Source organism: Saccopteryx leptura, chromosome 12 (genome assembly GCF_036850995.1).
Source record: "Saccopteryx leptura isolate mSacLep1 chromosome 12, mSacLep1_pri_phased_curated, whole genome shotgun sequence".
NCBI classification, from domain to species: Eukaryota; Metazoa; Chordata; class Mammalia; order Chiroptera; family Emballonuridae; genus Saccopteryx; species Saccopteryx leptura.
This window is the reverse complement of record NC_089514.1, coordinates 10,956,256-10,978,639: the sequence shown is the minus strand read 5'-3', so window position 1 is coordinate 10,978,639 and position 22,384 is coordinate 10,956,256. Positions and strand designations below refer to the sequence as shown.

The window sequence follows — 22,384 nt, the reverse complement described above, 5'->3', positions numbered from 1 at the left end:
GGATTTCTTCATAGTTTTTTTTATAGTCCGGCCCTCCAACGGTCTGAGGCACAGTAAACTGGCCCCCTGTGTAAAAAGTTTGGGGACCCCTGAGCTAGATGTTTCCTCCCTCCCTCCCCCTCCCTCCCTCCCTCCCTCCCTCCCTCCCTCCCTCCCTCCCTCCCTTCCTTCCTTCCTTCCTTTCTTCCCTGGTTGGCCCAGATTTGTGGCAGACCAGTTAGAAGGAGATGGAGGGGTTTGGGGCTCTCCTAGATCTGGGGCTCCGATGGGGGACCTTTTTCCGTTCCCACTGCAGTGGGCAGGTCGTGGCCACTGAGGCCCCTTTGCATTGTGGGAGATGGCGGGTGAATAAGGTGGGCTTTATTCTGATGGCACTTTCTGGACTCGTCAATGCCTTCATCTGAAGGAATGGAGCATATGGTGGCACTTAAGGCAGAAACCATGCTGGCTTGGGGAAGAGGGTGGGAGATGCAGGGTGTGGCTGGGGTGTTGCCCGGAGGGCCTTCGTATATTGTGTACTGAGATTGGTGAGCGTCTCATTTGCTTGGGCCAAAGTGCTTTGCCTACCCTGGGACCCTGGGTCCCCCATCTCCTGCCCCACCCTAGCAGCACACGAGCCTCTTCCAAGTACCCACTCACACATATGTGCCCTCCATAGTCACACGCTCTGTCACCCTGCAGGTCACGTGTTAGAAGGCAAGCTTCAGGGGACAGGAGCTGGCCTGACTGGTCCATAGCTGTCTCCCAGCACCCAGGACAGCGTAGGGCACGTGGCACGTGCCCAGTGAATGTTTGTGGGATGAATTAGTAGGTCCCAGGTGCCTCTCACCCTTGGGCATGGTGGCACATCATGTGCATTAATGCAGGGATCCTGAACTGGCCCGTGGACACTGTCACAGAAACTGGGACACGCACTCGCCTCCGGGGCTCCTAGTCCTGTCTCTGCAGGCCGGTGCCAGCTCTCCCCTGCCACCCGCAAGCCCTGCCGCCTGAGACCTTGTACCTGCCAGTGTCGGAGCCCATCCTTGCACCAGCTGGAGGACAGGGACAGGTATGGCCCTGTCAGGACCCGGGAGCTGATGGGAGAGAGGACAGTGTGTGTGTCCTGTAGAGGACACCGAGAGGTCCTGTTCTAGGAGACCCTGGCTGCGGGGGCGCCCTGGCTCTGCCCTTGGAGCCTGGTCTGAGGGGGAACAGGGCCAAGCTCGGGTGTGGGGGAGTCTCAGGTCTGCGGACGGAGCCCCGGGATCGGGGCCTGGGCGAGAGGGAGCCCCCCGGGCTGCTGAGAGCTGAGCCGTGCTGCCCAGGGTGACGGAGGGGGAGAAGGTTCTCTCTCTCTCTCTCTCTCTCTCTCTCAGTGTTAGGAAGTCACCGATTACCCCTGTTCTGAGCCACGAGGTCTCTGAGCGGGCAGGCCCGCTGGCCACCACGCTGACTCCTGCTGCACCTCCACGCCGTCCTGTTCTCCCAGGCACTTAGGTCTACTCGGGCAGACCAAGCTCCCCACACCTCCACCCCCAGCGGGCCTCGCCCCAGCAAACGCCAGGCTGACCCCCAGGTGGCTCGGTGCTGAGGCTAGGGCGACTCTGGTGAATGCCGTGGCTGGGCGGAAAGGTGGCCAGGGGTGGGGACTGGTGTCATCTCTGCACATGGCCCCTGGACAGAGGCACAAGACCCACATGCTCAGCCCCACCCTGTCCCTGGTACATGCAGAATTCAGAGAAGTCCTTCTTTACTGGGCCTCAGTTTCCCACCTGTAAAATGAGGAGAAGACAACGCTCATACGTAGGGCTGTGGTGGGGAAGGCAGGAGGCAGGGAGCCTGAGCCCGGCCTCTCTGCTCGGGCTCCTCCTCACACGCACACGCGCACGCACACGCACACGCACACGCACCGGGCGGCTCCCCACCAGCCTCCAGGCCCCGTAACCCCGTGTCCTGCTCAGTTCATTGGCTGCACCCCAGGCCTCTGCTTGGAGATGCACAGGACGCAGGCTGGACTAAAGGGTCTGCATCTCCTCTTCCCCTCCCTCTCCTGGGGTGGGGGGACTTTGTCTGGCTCCCCCCGCTCCCCACTCCTCACCCATCTTCCTCTTTTTGCTTCTGATCTCTGGGTCCAGCCGGGCCTCCCCTCTTTCAGCAGGTCTAACCCTTTGTGCATGCTCTTGTCCCTCTCTTTCTCAGTCCTGGCCGGTGTCACTGTCTCTGCCTGGGGACCTCTTCCTTTCACGTCCATTCCTGTGATGATTCTCCTTCCCTCAAAGCAGCGTGTCCTCCTCTCCCGGCAGGTCTGTGTCCTCCCCCTTCCCTTCCCAGTTCTATCTGCTCTCCCTCTCTCTCTCTCCCTCTCTCTCTCTCCCTCCCTCTCTCTCTCGCCCTCTCTCTCTCCCCCCTTCTCTCTCTCTCCCTCTCTTTCTCTCCCCCTTCTCTCTCTCTCTCTCCCTCTCTCTCTCCCCTCCTCTTCTCTCTCTCTCTCCCTCTCTCTCTCTCCCTCCCTTTCTCTCTCTCCCTCCCTCCCTCTCTCTCCCCCTTCCCTCTCTCCCTCTCTCTCTCCCCCCCTCTTCTCTCTCTCTCTCCCTCTCTCTCTCCCCCTCTCTCTCCCTCTCTCTCTCTCCCCCTTCTCTCTCTCCCTCCCTCTCTCTCTCCCCCTCTTCTCTCTCTCTTCCTCTCTCTCTCTCCTCTCTCTCTCCCTCTCTCTCTCTCTCCCCCTTCTCTCTCTCTCTCTCCCTCTCTCTCTCCCCCCCTCTTCTCTCTCTCTCTCCCTCTCTCTCTCCCCCTCTCTCTCCCTCTCTCTCTCTCTCCCCCTTCTCTCTCTCTCCCTCCTTCTCTCTCTCTCCCTCCCTCTCTCTCTCTCCCCCTCTTCTTTCTCTCTTCCTCTCTCTCTCTCTCCTCTCTCCCCCTTCTCTCTCTCTCTCTCTCCCCCCCTCTCTCCTCTCTCCCCCCTTCTCTCTCTCTCTCTCCCCCCCTCTCTCCTCTCTCCCCCCCTTCTCTCTCTCTCTCTCCCTCTCTCTCTCTCTCCTCTCTCCCTCCCAGCCGTCCAGGCTGCAGGTGGGCTGTCTGTCATGCCTTCTGTCTCCCCAGTCATTCTGCCACTTGACTGCCTTTGAAAAGAAAGCCCTAAACTGCCCTCCCCCCCGCCCAGCCCCAGAATATTGGTTTGAATTGCTCTGGACGCTTGAGGCCTCCCAGAGTGGGGGCTTCCCAGCACTCTCACCTCTCTTGGGCCTGCCCTTGGGTCACAGAGTGGAGGGTGGTCCACAGAGAAGCTCCTGAGATTTCCTGACACCTCTGTGCCCCCATCAGCTGAGGCCTGGCCAGTGTGGTGGGGGCTCTGGCACATCCCTAAGGTGACATCCAGTGGCCAGGCCTGGACTTGGATGCAGGAGACCCAGACTGCCCCTCCGGGTCCCTGGACCCACGGACTCCAGACAAACACCAGTCTGGGGTGGGCTGGGGATGCCAGACCAGCAGAGTCCTGGGGCCTGCCTCCAGGGAGGGCAATGTCCGCTGCCAAGGCCAGCCTGCCCACCCCGCCCCGTCTGGAGTGCCTGGTTCTGCCCTTGGGCACCCCCCCGAGCTTTGCACACAGGGCGGGGACACCTGGATTTCTTTGGCCCCCTGAGTGGGGCCAACTTGGAGGAATTTCCCAAAGCCTATTAGAGCAGTGGCTGCCTTCTGCCTGCCTCCCCGGGCTGGGCAGGGCTGAGGGCGGAGGGAGAAAGGGAGGGAGGGAGGGGGGAGAGGAGGAAGGGAAAAAGTTGGCAGGCCAACAGCAGAGCTGTGCCTGCATCCATCGTGAGAGGAGGCCCGTGCGGCGCGGGGCGGGCCAGGAGCAAGGAGAGGCCTTCCTCCCTTTGTGCTCCCCCCTCCTCCCCCCCTGGGGGCCCTATAAATAGGCCCAGCCCGGGCTGTGGCTCAGCTCTGAGAGGGAGTCCGGCACTAGGCAGCGGTCTGAAGCCGAGCCCCCTGCCAGCATGGCCAGCGAGTTCAAGAAGAAGATGTTCTGGAGGGCGGTGGTGGCCGAGTTCCTGGCCATGACCCTGTTCATCGTCCTCAGCATTGGCTCCGCCCTGGGCTTCAACTACCCGCTGAAGAACAACCAGACGTCAGGTGCGACCCAGGACAACGTGAAGGTGTCCCTGGCCTTCGGGCTGAGCATCGCCACGCTGGCGCAGAGCGTGGGCCACATCAGCGGCGCCCACCTCAACCCGGCCGTCACGCTGGGGCTGCTGCTCAGCTGTCAGATCAGCGTCCTCCGGGCCGTCCTGTACATCGTCGCGCAGTGCGTGGGCGCCGTCGTCGCCACCGCCATCCTCTCGGGCATCACCTCTTCCCTGCCCAACAACTCCCTGGGCCGAAACGAGGTGAGCGGGGGCGGGCTCTCGGACGCCGCTGAGACGGCAGCGGTCTCCTCCTCCGCCCGCCGTGCAGATGGGGACACTGAGGGCCCGGGAGGACCAGGGGTTGCTGCGGGTCACGCAGAGCGGGGGCTGGAACTCGGCTTCGCGGGCTGCCCGGAGCCTGTTTTCTGCCAGGCACTGTGGGAAGCCGGGACCCAGAGAGGAACAGTCTTGCCAATGTCCCCTGAGGGCACCTATTGTGGGGAGTAAGCCCTGGAGGCAGCTAACGGTTGGGCCAGCGGTTCCTCACCCCCTGCCTGTGGCTTCTGGCCGGGCTCAGCCTGCCCTGTGCAGCCAGCTGCCTCCGCCTGTAGCCTGGACTCTGGGGGCAACTGCCTCTGTTCCCTGCCCCCCCCCCCGCCCCCCCAGCCAGATGCCCGGCAGCCGGGTCTGCAAGTGTGTGTGGGCAGGACTCCTGTGGGGGAACCCACGTCCACACAGGTCTCCACACAAGCTGCCTCGAGGGAAAACGCCCTCCCGCTCCTCTGGCCCGGGAATCGAACACAGACGGGAGGTGGAAGCACTTTCTGGGCTGTTTGCAGGTGGTTTCCCTGGAATACCCCCGTGTGGGCCAGGGCGGGGACCCCTCGCCTCCTCTCTGGGCTCCGCTCTCTGTCTCTGGGCGCTGAGAGGTGTGACGCGTGTGTTTGTGTGTATGAATGGGTGATACACGTGGATGCGGGCGGGGTCTCGGGTGTGTGTAACCCGTGTGCTCCCGTGGGTGTCTGTCCCGTAAGCGTGTCCCTGAGCATGTTAGGGCTGCCCCGTCGGCCTCTGGGGGGCCAAGCGTGCCCCTGCCCGTGCCTGCCACTCGCGGCTTGAGTGGAGCCCGGGCTAGGGGCACTGATGATAAGCAGATGTTGGCAACTGGCTGGCAGGCTGCTGAGAAGAATTCGTCGTGGGCCGCTTAGCACGGCTAATTGGCTGTTGGCGGCCGTCGCCTGCTGTCGCAGACCGGGGCTTTTCCAGACCCTGCGCCAAGTGCATACTCAGACCTGGCTCGGGCCACAGCAGGGGGAACTCTGGCCGGAGAGGCTGGCTGAGGCTGGAAGGACGTCGTGGGGCACCTGAGGGATGCCCTCCCGGCAGGGAGAGAGGTTGAGGGGCAGAGAGGAGGGAGCGGACCCGGAGACAGGAGGCTGGCAGGGCCCTGGGCAGGGTAGGCGGGTGTGGGGACAGCAAGGGAGCTGGACAGTAAGGGACCTGGTTATAGCCACTGCCCTGAGGCTTCCCAGCCGAGTTCAGGTCCCGGTGCCGCAGCTGGGAGAAGCGTGGTGGGGTCTGCGCCGCGGGCAGCGAGCGTGGCCCTGTCACAGGGGCTTAGCACTTCTTGTGTCACGGTGACACCTCACCCAGCCCTCGGTAGAGCCAGCGCTGCTCAACCCCAGATTAAAAATTAGCCCTGCATGCTGGAGTTTAGACTTTAGTCAGGGAAGACCTGGCGGCGGTGGGTGTGAGGGCCATGTCCGTCCGGGCCTCAGCGTCTCCAGAGGGGACAGAGCCAGACGACCTCAGGGAGTGTGTCTGTGGGCAGGGCCGCGTTCACACTGGAGCTCAGCTGGGCTGATGGGCTGGGGAATGAACGGGTCCTCAGAGGGGAGGAGCTCTGTCCCCGCAGGCTTTCTGGGCCCCTCTTAGCCCTGCCTCCCCCCCCCCCCCAGGGGCCGGCCGGGCACGCCAGGCAGGCAGACCCGGTCCTCTCCGACTCGGGCATCCCAGGCAGATGCCAGGGGAGTGGTGGCACACTTTCTGTGCCATCCTGGTCCAGCCACACCCTGCTGCAGTGTCTCTTCCCTCCTCTGGCCTCCATTTTCCAGGGACATCCCAATACCTGGGCCGGGCAGGTTGCAGAGAGGGAGGAGAAAGGGCAGCCTGGCTCGGAGGCCAGACATGCGAGGGGAGGGCAGGTCCTATCTGCAGCTAACCTGCTGTGTTTCCTCGGCGCCGGGGACTCTGGGGCTCCACGAGCGAGCGGGCCTAGGTGTCCTGATAGCTCTGGGCCACACCCTTCCTCCGGCGAGCTCACTTTGTGGGCTTGAGTTTATCGCCCTGTGAAGTTTGGCTGAGCCTTACTCTGGCGAGCTCACTTTGTGGGCTTGAGTTTATCGCCCTAGGAAGTTTGGCTGAGAGGCCCAGAGCTGAGTGTAAGTGCACCGAGCATGGCGGTGGGGGCCCAGGCACTGCCCCATTCACACGATGGGGATTTGGGGTCCAGAAGCACACGTCCTGGGCTCAGGAACAGAGACGATGTCCCCCACCCACGAAGGTCTCCCGTCAGACCCTGGACCCAGGATCTGATGGGACCAGGGGGTAGCCTCCCTGCCCCAAGAGGACAGAGACCAGTTTGCCCAGCGGGTGGCTTGCTCTTTCCTCCAGGCCCCCGCGGGAGGCTCCCCTCGGGCCCGGGGCCCTACCCTGACCCAAGCCAAAGTGGAGCCAGTCGTTGGCATGGAGATTTCCAAGGAAAATCGGGGAAAGAAGTGGCAGGAAGTGGTTGGGGGTGAGTCAGGAGGTGTCCCCTGGGGACACGGCAGGAGAACTTTCTCCTCACTGAGTCAGGGCTCGGGTACGTCCCAGAGAGGCCACGGGCCTCTGTCCCGCCTGCAGGACGCCCAGCTGGTTCTAAGAGCCAAACCCCAACGTAGGCCAAGGCGAGAGGTTCACGGGCAGGGGTTGGTGATAAACTCAGCCGCTGATACCCTGTGGGACTTCATGCAGGCGACCTTGCCTGTAAGGCCCTCGTTCCCGTCTGTGAACTAGGGACAGAGCAGGGCGTGGCTGGGCTCTGGGATGTGGAAGATGCTCGCTCTTGGGCCTTTAGAAGTCCTGGCTGTTCCCAGCTCTTCTGATCTTCTCCTCCTCGGCTCTCTCACCCTGATCCCTGAGCACAGGGCCGGGCTGCGGCAGGCTTGGTGCGGCCTGAGTCAGCCGGTTCCTGAGGCTGGGGAAGCCTGTGGTCTGGGAGAGATAAGCCCCACGCACAGCTGCCCATGATAGGAGGCAGGAGGCAGGTGTGATAAGGTGTCAGGGTGGTCAGGGAACTTCTGACCTTAAGGGGAGGGGAGGGCCAGGAAGGCTTCAGGGAGGAGGTGCCACATGACACTGACTGGAGATCCTGCTAGGGGAGGGCTTTCAGGCATAGGCTAGGGGTCAGTGCGAGGTCACTGTCTGGGTGGGAGTGGTGGGTGGTGGCCAGGCTGGGCTCATGGCGGGAGGCTGGGGCTCTGGAGGACGGCGAGGGCTCAGAATTCGGGCCAGTGTCCGGCTGCGTCCTAGAGAGGACCGGATTCCTGGCCGTGCCAGAGCCTGGGAGTTCAGCCCCTTGGGGGTTCAGGCAGAGAACAAACCTCCCTTCTTCGGGGATCTTCTCTCAGTCCCGCTAATTCTGGGCCTGACTGCCTTTACCTGCTATCTCAGAGGCCCGAGTCACCCTCCACTTGTCCCTCCCCTGGTTTCCCGGGCCTCAGTTTCCCCAGCCACCATTTCTTCCAGGGCTGGGGACCACTCCTGCCGCCCCCAGAGTCAGGGTGGGCTGGGCAAAGGGAAGTCCGAGTTCCAGGCTGCCCAGGGAGGGGGCAGGGGCTGGGGGGGGGGGTGCCACAGCTGGGACGTATAATTACCATCTCCACCCAGAACCAGGTGAGGGGAGGGCGCAGAGAGAGGCAGGACCTTTGTGGTGGACCCTTCCCTCACCGTGGAAACTTCCGAGGCTCCTTACCCCCCTTAGAGCCCTCAGAGGAGCCCGCTGGCCCCTTACTGCCCACCCCGGCACCTGGTCCTAACCAGGGCTCACCCTGGGAAACCCTCATCGGAAGGGGTGATGCTCTGGGGTGGTGCCTCAGGCTGAGGGGACCACCCCAGCCCACAGAGCCCTCTCCCACCGAGAGCCAGCAGCACACAGCAGGCCCCCACCTGAGCTCAGCCCAGAGGGTGCTCAGCTTTCTCTAGGGCACCCACCCTCAGCACCCGCCTGGTCCCTCCCTGCCCTCCAGCACTGGCTCAGGGCATTTCCTGGGGGCATGGAAACCCTCCGTTGTTATGGGCAGAGGGTCCGTGGGGGGCTCGGTCCTCACCCTCTGGAAGAGCCAATGGCCGGGCTGAGCCCAGACACCTGCAGCTGTGGGCAGGGAAATACCACGGCCAGGGTCCCCTCAGCCAGGGCCTCGCCCACATGCTGCCCAGCGGGGCAAGCACAGCCTGAGGCCGGAAACCCCCCTCAGAAGGTGGTAGAAGAGGCTGGGGAAGGGGCAGCCGCTCTGAGCGCCCGAAACCCTCCGTGGGGACAGCTGTCTTCACAGAGTAAGGAAGGATTGTTTGTTAATTGGGAAGAGGCTGCTTCTGTGCCGGTATCCTCCCCACCGCTGGGGGTGAGCAAGTGGACCCCGCCTGGCAGCCGGCTGCTCAGGGCCTCCGGCCGTGCGGGTGGGGGTCCTGTGACGGGCTCTGGGCTGCGATGTGGCCAGCAGTTCAGGTGGCCGGTGGGGTGGGGGGGGCAGAACCTGCCCTCAGGGTTCTGGAGCCTGGCCAGGAGGATGGCCGTGGGTCCCGGAGGCGGGGGTCCACATCAGAAAGGGGGGGGAGCCTGGCCAGGAGGATGGCGTGGGTCCTGGAGGCGGGGGTCCACATCAGAAAGGGGGGGGATCCTGGAGCCTGGCCAGGAGGATGGCGTGGGTCCTGGAGGCGGGGGTCCACATCAGAAAGGGGGGGGATCCTGGAGCCTGGCCAGGAGGATGGCCGTGGGTCCTGGAGGCGGGGGTCCACATCAGAAAGGGGGGGGATCCTGGCCAGGAGGATGGCGTGGGTCCTGGAGGCGGGGGTCCACATCAGAAAGGGGGGGATCCTGGAGCCTGGCCAGGAGGATGGCCGTGGGTCCTGGAGGCGGGGGTCCACATCAGAAAGGGGGGGTTCTGGAGCCTGGCCAGGAGGATGGCCGTGGGTCCTGGAGGCGGGGGTCCACATCAGAAAGGGGGGGTTCTGGAGCCTGGCCAGGAGGATGGCCGTGGGTCCCGGAGGCGGGGGTCCACATCAGAAAGGGGGGGGATCCTGGCCAGGAGGATGGCCGTGGGTCCTGGAGGCGGGGGTCCACATCAGAAAGGGGGGGATCTGGATCCTGGCCAGGAGGATGGCTGTGGGTCCCGGAGGCGGGGGTCCACATCAGAAAGGGGGGGGATCCTGGCCAGGAGGATGGCCGTGGGTCCTGGAGGCGGGGGTCCACATCAGAAAGGGGGGGATCTGGATCCTGGCCAGGAGGATGGCTGTGGGTCCCGGAGGCGGGGGTCCACATCAGAAAGGGGGGGGATCCTGGCCAGGAGGATGGCTGTGGGTCCCGGAGGCGGGGGTCCACATCAGAAAGGGGGGGTTCTGGAGCCTGGCCAGGAGGATGGCCGTGGGTCCCGGAGGCGGGGGTCCACATCAGAAAGGGGGGGTTCTGGAGCCTGGCCAGGAGGATGGCCGTGGGTCCCGGAGGCGGGGGTCCACATCAGAAAGGAGACCGTCCGGGTTAGAACACGAGCCAAGGCTCCCCTTTTCCCAACTGGGCACACTTAAGCTGCACCAACACACACGTGCCCACACAGACCGGTGCGTGGCACACGAGGCCACACACACGTGGGCGTGGGGAAATTCTCTCAAGTCCGGGTGTTTCCACTCAGGCCGTGGCACCCCAGGAGGGTGGGGTGGGGGCTCCGCATGGGAGCCTCTTCCCTCTCCTGGCAGCTGGGCAGCGGCGGCCCCGGAGAGAGGGGAGGACGGCGGGAGGCGGGGGGCTGGGGGGGAGCCATTGCTTTGTGTATTGTTTCTTCTGGGAGCAAATAAAGGGCCTTTGGAGACCTGTTCTCTCTCCCTCGAGGGGCTTCCTTCCCGTTTCCCCCCCTTCCTCCGCCCCGCCCCACCCTGGCCAGCAATGGCACCTTTGTGTGGGTGTGTGACACACGGGGACACGCATGTGACACACTCAGAAATGCTATCAGACACACAGCACGGCCGTCCAGGGGGCCCCCACGCCGGAACCCGGTGTGACCGGGTTCTCAGAACCAGCTGGGGCGCTCTGGCCAGTGCACAGCCAGTTTGCCTGAACGGCCACGTGGGCTGGTGAAGGGCGAATAGTCTCGAGGGGGAGGGTGTTGAGTTTTACATATTTTTCTTAAATCAAGCTTGTTAATTGTGTGGTTCGAATCCTCCCCACGTGTGCCATTTATATCTGTTGACTGCTGTGTTCCCTCTGTTTCTAAGAGAGGCTGTCACACTCTCACTCTGGCCACGGGAGAGCCACGTTCTACTTAAAATTCTGTTGATTTTTTGTGTCAGTTCATTATAGGCTATATTTTTTGATGCACACAGGTTGGGGATTTTGTATAGCTTTTTGATAGACTTGTCATTTAATTGTTGGGTCATAAATCTCTTGATGTCTAATGAAAAAGAAAAGGAGAGAGTCACACTTGGACACACGTGGTCACCCGCTGATCCTGTGGACACAGGTCCATGAAGACACACAGCTGCACAAAGCTATGGTACCCAGGGGCCCACGCACACATGCATGCCCACGGAGGGGTGACACAGGGACCCCCTGAGGTGACACAGGGACCCACTATGAGTCTTGGAGGCAGTGGGTAGGCAGGGCTTGCTGTCTCCCACCCCCTGTTCTTCAAGAGAAGATGCTCAAGCCTCAGCCAGGACTGGCTCTGGAGAACCCCAAGGGTGGGGTGTCAGGGTGCCCAGGCCACATAGGGGGCCCTGGACCTTGGAATTGCCTTGGTCGGCCTGCCCGTGGGCAGCAGAGAGGGCTGGAGGCTCATTGCCTGGAGAGGTCAGCGCTGTGCCGCTCTAAAGCCAGGATACACTGGCGAGCCTTCTTCTGCCCGCTCCCCAGTCCAAGTGGGGGACAGCCAGGTCCCTTGGCCTGTGAGTGTGGGAGGCACATACCCTGGGGCAAGGACCCTGGCTTTGCTGTCCCTCCCTAAGCCTCAGCCCCCTCGTCCTCCACCTCACCGAGCCCTTGCCGGGGGCTGCCCCGCCAGGACCGCAGAGACTAATGGCTGGCCTGTGGCAACCCCCAGCTAGAAAGCAAATAAACCAGCCTTGGGTCCAGAGAGCGTCCCTGGATCCAGCCTGCCTCCAGAGAGGGTGGCAGTTCTAGATAATTAGCATCCTCTGCCACTTACGTGACCACACAGTGACTGTCCCCTCCTAGGTCTGGGCAGGGATGGAAAGATCTCCCCACCCTGTCCGCACCGAGCTCCCGGGCCAGGGGGCTTGAGCACCCCCCTGGGAGAGGGAGGGTTGCTTCTCTACAGAAGCTTTGGGCACTTCAGTGAGGGCATGGTGGGTGGCAGCAGCACTGGTCCAGCCAGGGACCCGGGAAGGCTTCTTGGACCTGCTGGGGTCTGAATGCTCCTCGGGAGTTGGCTTCAGTGGGTTTGGTATGCAAGCTTGCATCTTTCAGATGCTGCAGACTAAATGTGTGGATCATCTGTTATGTACACTTGCATTCACAGAACGGATTGTTAATTTTTTTGTTTGTTTGTTTTTTGTTGTTGTTTTTTTTTTGTTTTTTTTGGTGGCCCTAATCAGTGAAGTATCAGAACTGGGCTAGGCAAAAATACTCGGGGATGTGCAAATGTGTATACGTATATATATTTAAGAACAGGTGAACATAACTGGGATGGGCCCTACTTTGAATTGTTTCAGATTCAGTGGGTTGTAAATAGTAACATACATTTTTAATTTTTATCTGCTGCGTCTTGGATATCAAGTTTTCATAGCACTTGAACGCTTCCGATTCTGAATGATCGAATTTTTCCAGGTGGAAGTAACACAAGTGCATTGGCAGTCAAGGGAGAGGTGGTCAGTAGACAGGGAAGTAATCAGAGGAGGCTTCCTGGTGGTGGTGGTGGTGGTGATGGGTTTTGGGAGAGGAAGGTTATCAACCCGTGTGGTTCTAAGCAGTCAGGTTCTAAGGGGCCTGGGCAGTCAGGAAGGGACATTCGGGAAACCCCCGGGCAGATAGCCCATTCCTGTGGACTCAGAGTGTGGGCATCGCACCAGCTTCACCACCCCTGTGCGCCTCCCCGCCCCCCCCCCCCAACTCAGTGTGCATGAAAAGTGGTGAGAGCAGGGGCTGGGGTGCTCAGACCTGGTTAGGAACCGGGGGAGGCGATGAGCTCATCCAGACCACATCTAAGAGAGGGGTGGGCGGGGACGGGAGGAGTATGAGACGGAGCCACTCAGCACTACGGTTCCATTAATCAGCAGGGTGGGCTGGTTTCAGGACTCCTGCCAGCTAGCAATTAGGCTGACCCTGGAGAGCAGAGCAGAGGCAGGAGGAGGGGCCCTGAGCTTCCTGAGCCCGCAGACACTGAGGGGAGTGGCAGGTGTGAGTGTGACGAGTGGCCTTGCGCCAGGCAGGCCTCACTCCTGCCTCCACACCCCTGCACAGCCTGCCCCCCGGTCCTGGGGGAGGATGAAAAAGCATCAGAACAAAGCCACAGCCCTCCTGCTCCCTCCTGCCCCTGCAGCCCTCTCCACACACCCCGAGACAGCCCCCTAGCCTGTGATCTATACTACACATGGGGAAACTGAGGGCCAGAGAAGACAAGGGCCCTGGTCACGGTGCCAGCGAGTGGGAAAGCCGGGACCTGAACATGGTGCAGCTGCCTCCGGCCCCACACCACGGGGTGGGGAGAAAGGTGGGCATTGCCCAGAGCACTGGCCGAGCCGAGGGCACAGCTCTGGGGTCAGCGGGGAACGGCCCAGAGCTGGGGCCGCACGGCAGGGACAGGGATGTGAGTCACCTTCCCTGTGGCCCAGGGCTGCGGACAAAGGCGGGAAGAGAATTGTTCTAATGAGACGCCCTCAGTGTGGAGCTGAGAAAGCCCCTGGAGGGCGGAGGCGTGCCCCCCCAGGACTCTATAAAATGCCCAGCAGCCCCGGAGACACCCCCTACCTACCCGCAGGATGGGACTTCAAGTGCAGGCTTCTGCGGACTCAGCAGCCCCACCTGGGAGGAGGCGCCTCTGGGGCCACATGGGGCGTCCTGCGAGTGGGTCCTGGCCGATGCGGCCCAGCTCCCTGTACGGGCACACCTGGGCCCGGATACCCCCACATGGGGAGGGCTCGGGGCTCCCCGGGGAGGGGTCTCCCTGGTGCAGCGGCCGGGGGAGGGCTCTGGTGAGCTCGGAGCAGCTCCCGTTCCCTTCCTTTTCCATGAGTCATGTTACTAAAAGTGGCCCAGGAGCAAGTGACAGCCAGACGGTGGTGGCGGGCCTATGTGGCCGGCTGGGGGGAGGGGGGTCGACGGGGAGGGCAGGGCCGAGAGCGAACGGGAGAGACAGACAGAGGTGGGGACGGGGACAGATGTGGGGAAGGGACAGAGGTGGGGACGGGGACAGAGGTGGGGACGGGGACAGAGGTGGGGAAGGGACAGAGGTGGGGACGGGGACAGAGGTGGGGAAGGGACAGAGGTGGGGACAGGGACAGAGGTGGGGACGGGGACAGAGGTGGGGAAGGGACAGAGGTGGGGATGGGACAGAGGTGGGGACGGGGACAGAGGTGGGGAAGGGACAGAGGTGGGGATGGGACAGAGGTGGGGAAGGGACAGAGGTGGGGAAGGGACAGAGGTGGGGACGGGGACAGAGGTGGGGAAGGGACAGAGGTGGGGAAGGGGACAGAGGTGGGGACGGGGACAGAGGTGGGGAAGGGACAGAGGTGGGGACGGGGACAGAGGTGGGGAAGGGACAGAGGTGGGGAAGGGACAGAGGTGGGGACGGGGACAGAGGTGGGGAAGGGACAGAGGTGGGGACGGGGACAGAGGTGGGGAAGGGACAGAGGTGGGGAAGGGGACAGAGGTGGGGACGGGACAGAGGTGGGGAAGGGGACAGAGGTGGGGAAGGGACAGAGGTGGGGAAGGGACAGAGGTGGGGACGGGGACAGAGGTGGGGAAGGGACAGAGGTGGGGAAGGGGACAGAGGTGGGGAAGGGACAGAGGTGGGGAAGGGACAGAGGTGGGGACGGGGACAGAGGTGGGGAAGGGACAGAGGTGGGGAAGGGACAGAGGTGGGGACGGGGACAGAGGTGGGGAAGGGACAGAGGTGGGGAAGGGGACAGAGGTGGGGACGGGGACAGAGGTGGGGAAGGGGACAGAGGCGGGGAAGGGACAGAGGTGGGGAAGGGGACAGAGGTGGGGGCCCGTACAAAGGGGAGAGGCCACAGGGCGCTGGGCTGGTAAACTGAGGGGCCCTCCCCGACTTTAGGAGTTTCCAGTGCAGTCGGGATGGGTTAGAATGTTCTGGACTTGGAATAAAAAGCAGTATCTCCAGCTGGGCCCTCCCACCCCCTCCCACCCCCTCTCACCCTCTTGCTTCTCCTGTCCTATGACTGTCCCTGAGTGTCCCTGACCATCGCCCCCCATGGCTGGGCCTCGCCCCTCGCTGTGCCTCGTCCCCGCAGGCCGTGTCCTGGACGTGGCTGGATGCCCGCGCCCAGCTCACCCCAGGCCTCTCTGGCCTCTAGGGAGAGTGTGACAAGCTCTAGGCAGGGACCCAGGGCCCAGCTGGTGCTTCCTCCACAGGTACGAGAGGGACAAGGCCCGACGTCTGCGACCAGCTGTGTGTGCCTGGGCAGAGCCTGGCCCCCCGGGGCCAGCCGGGGCCAGCCGGGGCTGACGTGCTGGGCTCTGAGGGCACTGAAGGTCTGGCCCTTGGTGCCTGGGCCTGAGGGGCCCTGAGATACAGTCCCCACCTGCTCTGCTCACTGGGCATCCCTGTCCCTGCCCCCTACAGCTGGCCTCTGGTGTGAACTCGGGCCAGGGCCTGGGCATCGAGATCGTCGCCACCCTGCAGCTGGTACTGTGTGTGCTGGCCACCACCGACCGGAGACGCCGCGACCTCGGGGGCTCTGCCCCACTTGCCATCGGCCTCTCTGTAGCCCTGGGACACCTGCTCGCGGTGAGCGGACGGGGCCGCCGTCCTGGGTGGGAGTGGGGTAGAGAGGGCAGGGCCAGGCAGCAGCTGTCAGGTGCCCGTCATGGGCAGTAGAAGGACCTCTGACTGGCTCATTCCAGGGTGGGGGGGTGACTAGCTCTTCGGGCCTGGGGGCGCGGGCAGGCCCTGCCCACGAGAGGGAAACACACAGACTCCTGACCATCTCTCTGGGTCCATGTGGCTCACTCTTTCTCATTCTGATGGTCACTTTTCTGTCTTCTCTCTCTCTCTGTCACTTTCTCTCTTCTTCTCCCTCTTTCTGTCCCCACCCCCACCCCCACCCTGTCCCTTCCCCTTCACAGATCGACTACACCGGCTGCAGTATTAACCCTGCCCGCTCCTTCGGCTCGGCGGTGATCAGTCACAGCTTCAAGGACCACTGGGTAAGGGTCAAAGGGCGGCCCATGGAGGTGGGCAGGAGGCTTTGGTGCCTACGGAAGGCCCGAGTCCGCCCTGGGATACCTCCCATCACAGAGGCTCTGGGAGGTGGCCAGGGCAGAGGAACAGACACAGGTCCAAGGTGACGGGGCGGGCGGGGCCGGGCCTCAAACAGTGTAGGCTGGGCGTGCGCTCCCTGCTCAGACCTGCCCCAAGTGCACCCCTCAGCATGGTCGAGAGCGAGGCCCAGATCCTGGCTCTGCCACTTTCCAGTTGGGCATGACCTTGGGGGCCCTCTGCACGCCTGTTTTCTGAGTGGGGAAGCTGGAGTCCCCGGTGGCTGGGAGGTCAAACGGCCTCGCCACACTCCATGGACTTAGCTGCTCTTACTGGGGCCATTTCTGTTCCAGGCCAGGCTTTTACCAAACCAGCCTCCCTGTGCCCTTCCAAAGCTGGGGTGGGGCAATGCCGCCCCCCCCCCACAAGAAAGGGCTGGTCTGGCCATGCCAGGCACGCTGAGCTGGGCCACACAGAGGCAAGGAGATGTCCACTACCAGTCCCAGCTTGGGCCAGGTGCAGGGGGCGCTGGAATCAGAATGTCGGGGTGCAGCACTGCCTGTCTCTGTCCCAGACACAGGTGGGAGAGAACCCGTCTGGTGGCGTAGTGGGACGGGGGACTCAGGGGCAGTGTCCCAGGAGATGGGACTTCCAGTGGAACCTCGTAGGCTGGGCCGGATGTCCTCTGAGCATGCCTGCTCTGTTCCTAGGTGTTCTGGGTGGGGCCGTTCATCGGGGCTGCCCTGGCTGTGCTCATCTATGACTTCATCCTGGCCCCGCGCAGCGGCGACCTCACAGACCGCATGAAGGTGTGCACCAGCGGCCAGGTGGAGGAGTATGACCTGGATGGCGATGACATCAACTCCAGGGTGGAGATGAAGCCCAAGTAGAGGGGAGCCTGGCCTGGGCGCGTGGGGGCCAGGGGGCAGGGGGCAGGGGCGGGCGGAGGGCGGGGAGGGGTGCAATCCATATTATAGACACTCTGACAAGCTGGCCGAAGTCACTTCGCAAAGGTCTGCAGGATGTGCATGGTCAAGCCTGATTTGGGGCTGTTTCTATCACTTTCTTTCTCTTTCTCTGTTTCCTGGCCTTGGGGCTTCCTGGAGACCAAGGCTGACTACTCACCCATCCCCTTGAAGTCACAGAGGAGGTGAAAGAGAGGGACCCACCCTGCTAAGCTGTCCTCTCAGAGTGTGACAGGAGGTGTGCCCGAAAGTCCCCCTCCTCCCAAAGTAGCTCACCAACTCACCTGCCGCAGGTGCCTGGGGCCCCACTGTCATTGTTTTGTGCCTTTGGGCGTGGCCCTTTCTTGTAACATGCACTGTGCCCCCCGGGGCGCTTTGAGGGAAAGAGACCCAAGAGGGGCTGTATTAGGAGCACTGGTGACAACCTCTGCCTGGCTTCCCGGGCCCTCCCTTGGATGTGCTGCGTGACCTTTGGATCGTCCCTGTCGTGGGCCCTCAGCGATGCGGTCTGTCAAGGGTCAGGGACAGGGAGAGCTCGGAAGGGCCCAAGGTCCCCCTCTAGGATTCTGTAAGTGTAGACACACCGTGGGTTCTGGAAGAAGTCGTCTGGACCAGCCCTGCGTCTCCTGCGCGTGCTGGGTTCTTCCCCCGGGCTCAGAGCTGCTCCTGTGCGTCCGCGGGAGCGCGTGGACGCGCGCATGCGTGTTTCAGACCAGCGAGCCGCAGACAGTCCGGCCGTGGGAGTTTCCCTCCGTGGTGGCTTCCCCAGACAGGGCCTGCCACCGCCGAAGGAAGGCCACGGAGAGGTCAGAGGGGGAGTACCCGTGTGTCCTCACCGAGTTTCCGTAGTGTTTTTCCACCTATCGCTGCATCATCTCGACCGTTACTTGGGTCTCCACTTCCACCTGCCGGAGCAGACACACGGGTCACTGTTACATGAGTGCACGTTTATTAAAGGACACTTTGTTACCTGAAGTCCCGAGGCTGGGAGGCTGGGGACAGGTGATTGGGACAAGGCTCAGCCTAAGGAAGCAGGGACCCTTACTGGACCCTCCGGGGGTTTCCCAGCCCCCAGCTGACTCTGAGGGTGGGAGGGGGAGCAGATTCCCCCCTTCCTACAGAGTTCCCAGGCGGAGGCATTTAGGGCAGGGTCCCCATGTGACCCAGGCCACAGCCTTCCCTCCTCGCTGACCTGGAGGGAGAGTCGGCCTTGACCTGTTGAAGCAGGAGTTGCAGCTGCAGCTGCAGCCCAGATCCCGTGCAGAGCACCGAGTCTGTTCCAGGGACAGCTACCCACACAGTGCATTCAGTTCCACTGGGGCCAGAGCAGGAGCTGCGGCTGCAGCCCAGGTCGCGTGCAGAGCACCGAGTCTGTTCCAGGGACAGCTACCCACACAGTGCATTCAATTCCACTGGGGCCAGAGCAGGTTCCCCTGTGCCCATAGCCATGATGGTGACAGAAACCAAGACACAATACCCTTAGCAGTCACCGACCCGTCATGACATTCACACGCTCTCCTCCCCACTCCCTAGCGGGGACTTCTAGCCCACTTAACAGATAAGGAAACTGAGGCCCAAGGTCCCAGAGCTAGGTCATGATTGGGCCGGGCCTAGCAGCCAAGGCTGTGTCTTTGGCTACTGCCTGGACCCCGAGGTTGGCCCCTCTCACCCCCAGCTTCTCGATTTCCGCCTGGGCAATGGCCAGGGGCCAGGAGGCCGAGGGTTGTGCTGAAGGGGAGGAGGGGGCAGCCCCACGCCCCCTGCCCGGTCCTTGCTGCTGTCCACCAGGACCCTGCTTCTGTCTGCGCTGCATATATGTCTCTTTGGAATTGGAATTTCATTACACGTTAAGAAAATAAAGGAAAACGACTTATAAGGTCACCCGGGCTTCTTGTAGTTGTTTCATCACTGTGTTTCTGCAAAGCGTCCGGCTCTGGGGGTGGGTGGGGGGCTTGGACCCAGCTTCTCAGGACGGGTCTGGGGGGGCCGCTGCCTGACCTCCCGCCCCGGGGCCCCTGCTCTGAGGGGGTGGACCCCACCCCGTCCGGTCCTCCATCTGCGGGACACAGGGTCCTGCCCCGATAGGGCCCGTGATTCTTAGCATGTAAAGGGTTGGGGACAAGCAGGATTGAAGTGTGACAGCCCTGTTAACCCCTCAGCCCTCCTCACAGAAGGACCCAGGGAGCACCAGGGACAGCCCGGGGGTGCCTCCTTCTGTTCCTTCACCCATATTTCTGACCTCACACACGCCTGTGCTGAGTACGGGGGGGGGCCCAGGTTCAGGCCCGCGGGGGAGGCAGGCTCCCCTGTCAGAGCCAAGTGAGGTCGGCTGGCAGCGGGCCGCAGGTGCTGCTCGGCTGGCGGAGGAAGGACCGGCCGCAGGAGCTGAGCACGGAGGCGGAGCTTCGGCCCTGCGTTCCTGCGGGCTCCTCCGCTCCCGAATCAAGACCTTCAGTCGGTGAGAATGTGCATTTTCCCCTGGAGCATCTGTGGCTTTCGTGGGAAAGGAGAGGTCATCTAGAGGGTGACAGGGACCCTGGAAAGCACCCCTCTGTCTGCTCCCGCCTTTCCACCTGTTCCCGTGTAGCCCCAAGGCCAGTGTGGGCTGGGAAAGGCTCTGTCCCCCACCCCCACGCCTCTTGAGCTCACAAAACCCTCCCCACTCATGGTTTCCCCATACACACTGTGGGGTACACGACAGGTATGTATGTCCTCACTCAGCAGAGGGGAGATGGCGCTCAGAGAATGCCCCAAAGCCGCAGGACAAAGTCTACAGCAAGCTGGCCCTCCGCGCAGAACCCTGATACTCCCCACATGCACACACACATGGGGCTAATTTCTCCAAACAAGGACGACTATATTGGGTGAAACAAGTGCCCATAACAGGGAGCAGGTCCGGTTCCAATGGGCAGGCTTGCACTTTCCAGGCCTGGAGTCTGGGAGGCGCTAAGAACCATGACCCGTTTGCAGATCACCCTGGGCCACCCAGGCGGAACGGTGTCTGGGCAGGGCCCAGCACCCCAACAAGGCTCCCGAGAGACTCATGCTTCCCGCCTCCCTTCGGTGGAGGGCTTAGCTGATGGTGACGCAGGGCGGCTAGGCAGGGCCAGGGGGCTCGGTCACCCCAGGGAAGGCTGAGTCAGCGCTGTTGGAACAAGGTTTCTCTTTCCCATGCGCCCTGGGCCACCGGGAGTGGCACCTGGGCTGTCTCAGCCCACTCACCCTGCCCATGCATCTCCCAGGTTGGGGACAGGCTGGTGTGAATGGGATCGTGACAGCCCAGCTAACGGGAACAGGCCCAACTGTGAGGGTGTCCAAGGCCACCTCTCAAAGCCCTTCTTGACTTTTCTTCTTACTTTGTCCTCACCTCCCAGGCACAAATAAATCCCTCTCGCCCCCACTACGGACCCTGACTCCCCCCACCCCACCCCCTGCACTTCCTGAGCCACCTCTGGCCATTGCAGGGCAGGACTTTTCTTATTGACTGCTTAGTTGTAACTTCTAGATTCCTAGTGCCAAGTTTCAGGGCCCCGAGGAAGAGGCTGGGAAACTGGCATTTCTTATGAACTTCCCTGGGGCTTCACATACAGTCTTTCTAATCTTCACAACACCCTTGGAAGGTGGAGATGACGCCCCCATTGACAGAGGATGCTGAGGCCCCTGAAGATGAACTGATTGGCCCCAGGTCACACAGCAGGTTGGTGGCAGAACTGGGATTTGAACCTGCTCTGCTTGGCTTCAAAGACAGGGGCTCTTTCCGCTCAGTGGTGCTCGCCCATCTTGTCACGACCTCTACTAAACGTAGCCCCGGTCCAGCCAGGTAGCCAGGCCTCGTCTGCCTGCGAGGTGTTAAGAGGGAAGAGAAAGGGAAAAGAACACCTGGCCGGAGGGGACTCTAACACCAGGAGAAGCACTGTTCATCTCTGGGCCAGCTGGGCACAGTGTCTGCTTGAGACACTCTGGCTGCTCCTCTGGCCTGGGGAACCATCACAGCCTCCCCAGTGCCCTCCCCTTCTGACTGCTCCTCTATCTGGAAGGTAAACATCTGCTAAACCTGCTCATCCAGAGGCAGTCCTCTTTCAGCAGAGTGCATGAGAAAAGGAAGGGCAATGCTGTACGCTGAGGAATAATAATGCACCATAAAGGGGCCTCAGATACCATTCAGGCCTGGGGACAAAAGCTTTAGGGCCAGGTTTTCCCAGATTCCTTGTCATCTGCCAGACTGTGGGTCAGTGCTTCAGGTACCCCGTCTTTCAATGGTCATCCCCGACCCGACTCCACCCTGCTCAGGTTCCGTCTAGCCCCGTGCAGAGGAGAGATTTGGGGGCAATAACTAGAACGGCATGCGGCCTCTGGAGCAACCGGACAGTGGCGTTCGTCAAACTTTAATGGAGAGAGTAAATTTCCTGGAAGATTCCATGACTCAACCTTTCTCCCCCGGCTGCTGAGCATTCAGGCGATAACACACGTGAGGTGTTTTGATGGAGGACACCTATTACCCCACCCGCTGGGTCTCTGCTGAGACCAGAAGACAGGTCCCTTCCCCCACTGGACTCCCCGTGGTCCTGAGATGTGCACACGGAGAGGTGGCTCGGCTGGCCCGGAAGGCCGTGCCCTCTGCCCTTGGTCCAGCGGGAAGCAGGATGCAATCCAACAGTTACTCAGTCCTAGAATATTTGTCTCTCCATTAAACTCACAAGAGCAAAAGGTTGCACTTCCACAACTGCCCCGCCCGTTCCAAGGCCTCCTAGGAACCCTGGCCCAGATCGCACAATTTAAAGCCCTTTAGAGGAAACATCAAGCCAGAGCCCTGTGATCAGTGTTTCAGATCAACCTGAACTTGCTTTTTCTCTGTGACCTCCAGCACGGGGTCGGTCCTGGGTTTCTAAGCATCCAGGAATCTGGGATTTGTGTCAACTTGTATTTCCCTTTTGATACTTCCCTTTCTCCTCCAGGACCAAGGGGATTCTTCCTTCCAGGCCCTGCAGAGGTGCTGAGAGGTCCCTGGGGGGGAAGAGTGGACATTTGATGCCACCCTGGACCAGGGTCAGTCACCTGGTCAGACGTAGATGCCATTCGACCTCAGTGGGGCCCTTGTCTCCGGTCCTGATTCCAGCATCTTATTTATCTCAAAAGCTCACGCGGGTTCTCGGAGGAACAAAATGAAAGTGTACGGATGGCTCAAAGCAGCCGTTTGCCACTTGGGCTCAAGGGCCAAAGCGCCTTGGGGGAATCGGTGGATACAGGGAGGGTTCTCCTCCTTTTGGGGTTCCCAGGCTGGTCCTCGGTGTCTTTGGAACCGAAGCCTGAACCCAGTCTGGAAAAGCACCGGAGGGACAAGTGCCAGGGGACCCCGCCCTTGGCGTGGCCCGGCCACGTGCTGGCCCACTGGGATTTTTCCATCCCTCCTGTAGGTCACACCTTCACTGGTCAGGAGCCTCTCTCAAGGAGGGGGACAGTGATTAATGTTTTATAGACGAGTTGCTGGGCATGACGCCTTGTTTTCTTTAGGTTTAGAATACAATGAGGGCGATGAATGGAATTTGCTGCGAGCTGAGGGCCAGGACAGGGCCATTCTTGGGGGGCTGCCGGCCCACAGGCGGCGATGTTT

General features: G+C 61.9%; 1 protein-coding gene across 1 annotated transcript; it reads left to right on the top strand.

The window, feature by feature from the left end:
- Positions 1-3,781: 3,781 nt before the first annotated feature.
- AQP1 (aquaporin 1 (Colton blood group)) lies at positions 3,782-18,654 on the top strand. Its single transcript, XM_066353973.1, has 4 exons — positions 3,782-4,361; positions 15,173-15,337; positions 15,676-15,756; positions 16,519-18,654. Exons 1-4 carry the CDS (start codon positions 3,972-3,974, stop codon positions 16,696-16,698), a joined length of 816 nt encoding a protein of 271 aa, XP_066210070.1. The 5' UTR covers positions 3,782-3,971; the 3' UTR covers positions 16,699-18,654.
- Positions 18,655-22,384: the final 3,730 nt, after the last annotated feature.

Coding starts and splice junctions, on each gene's coding strand:
- AQP1 (XM_066353973.1), top strand. CDS start 3,972: ATGGCCAGCGAGTTCAAGAAGAAGATGTTCTGGAGGGCGGTGGTGGCC. Junction 4,362..15,172: donor ACTCCCTGGGCCGAAACGAG/GTGAGCGGGGGC, acceptor TGCCCCCTACAG/CTGGCCTCTGGTGTGAACTC. Junction 15,338..15,675: donor CCCTGGGACACCTGCTCGCG/GTGAGCGGACGG, acceptor TCCCCTTCACAG/ATCGACTACACCGGCTGCAG.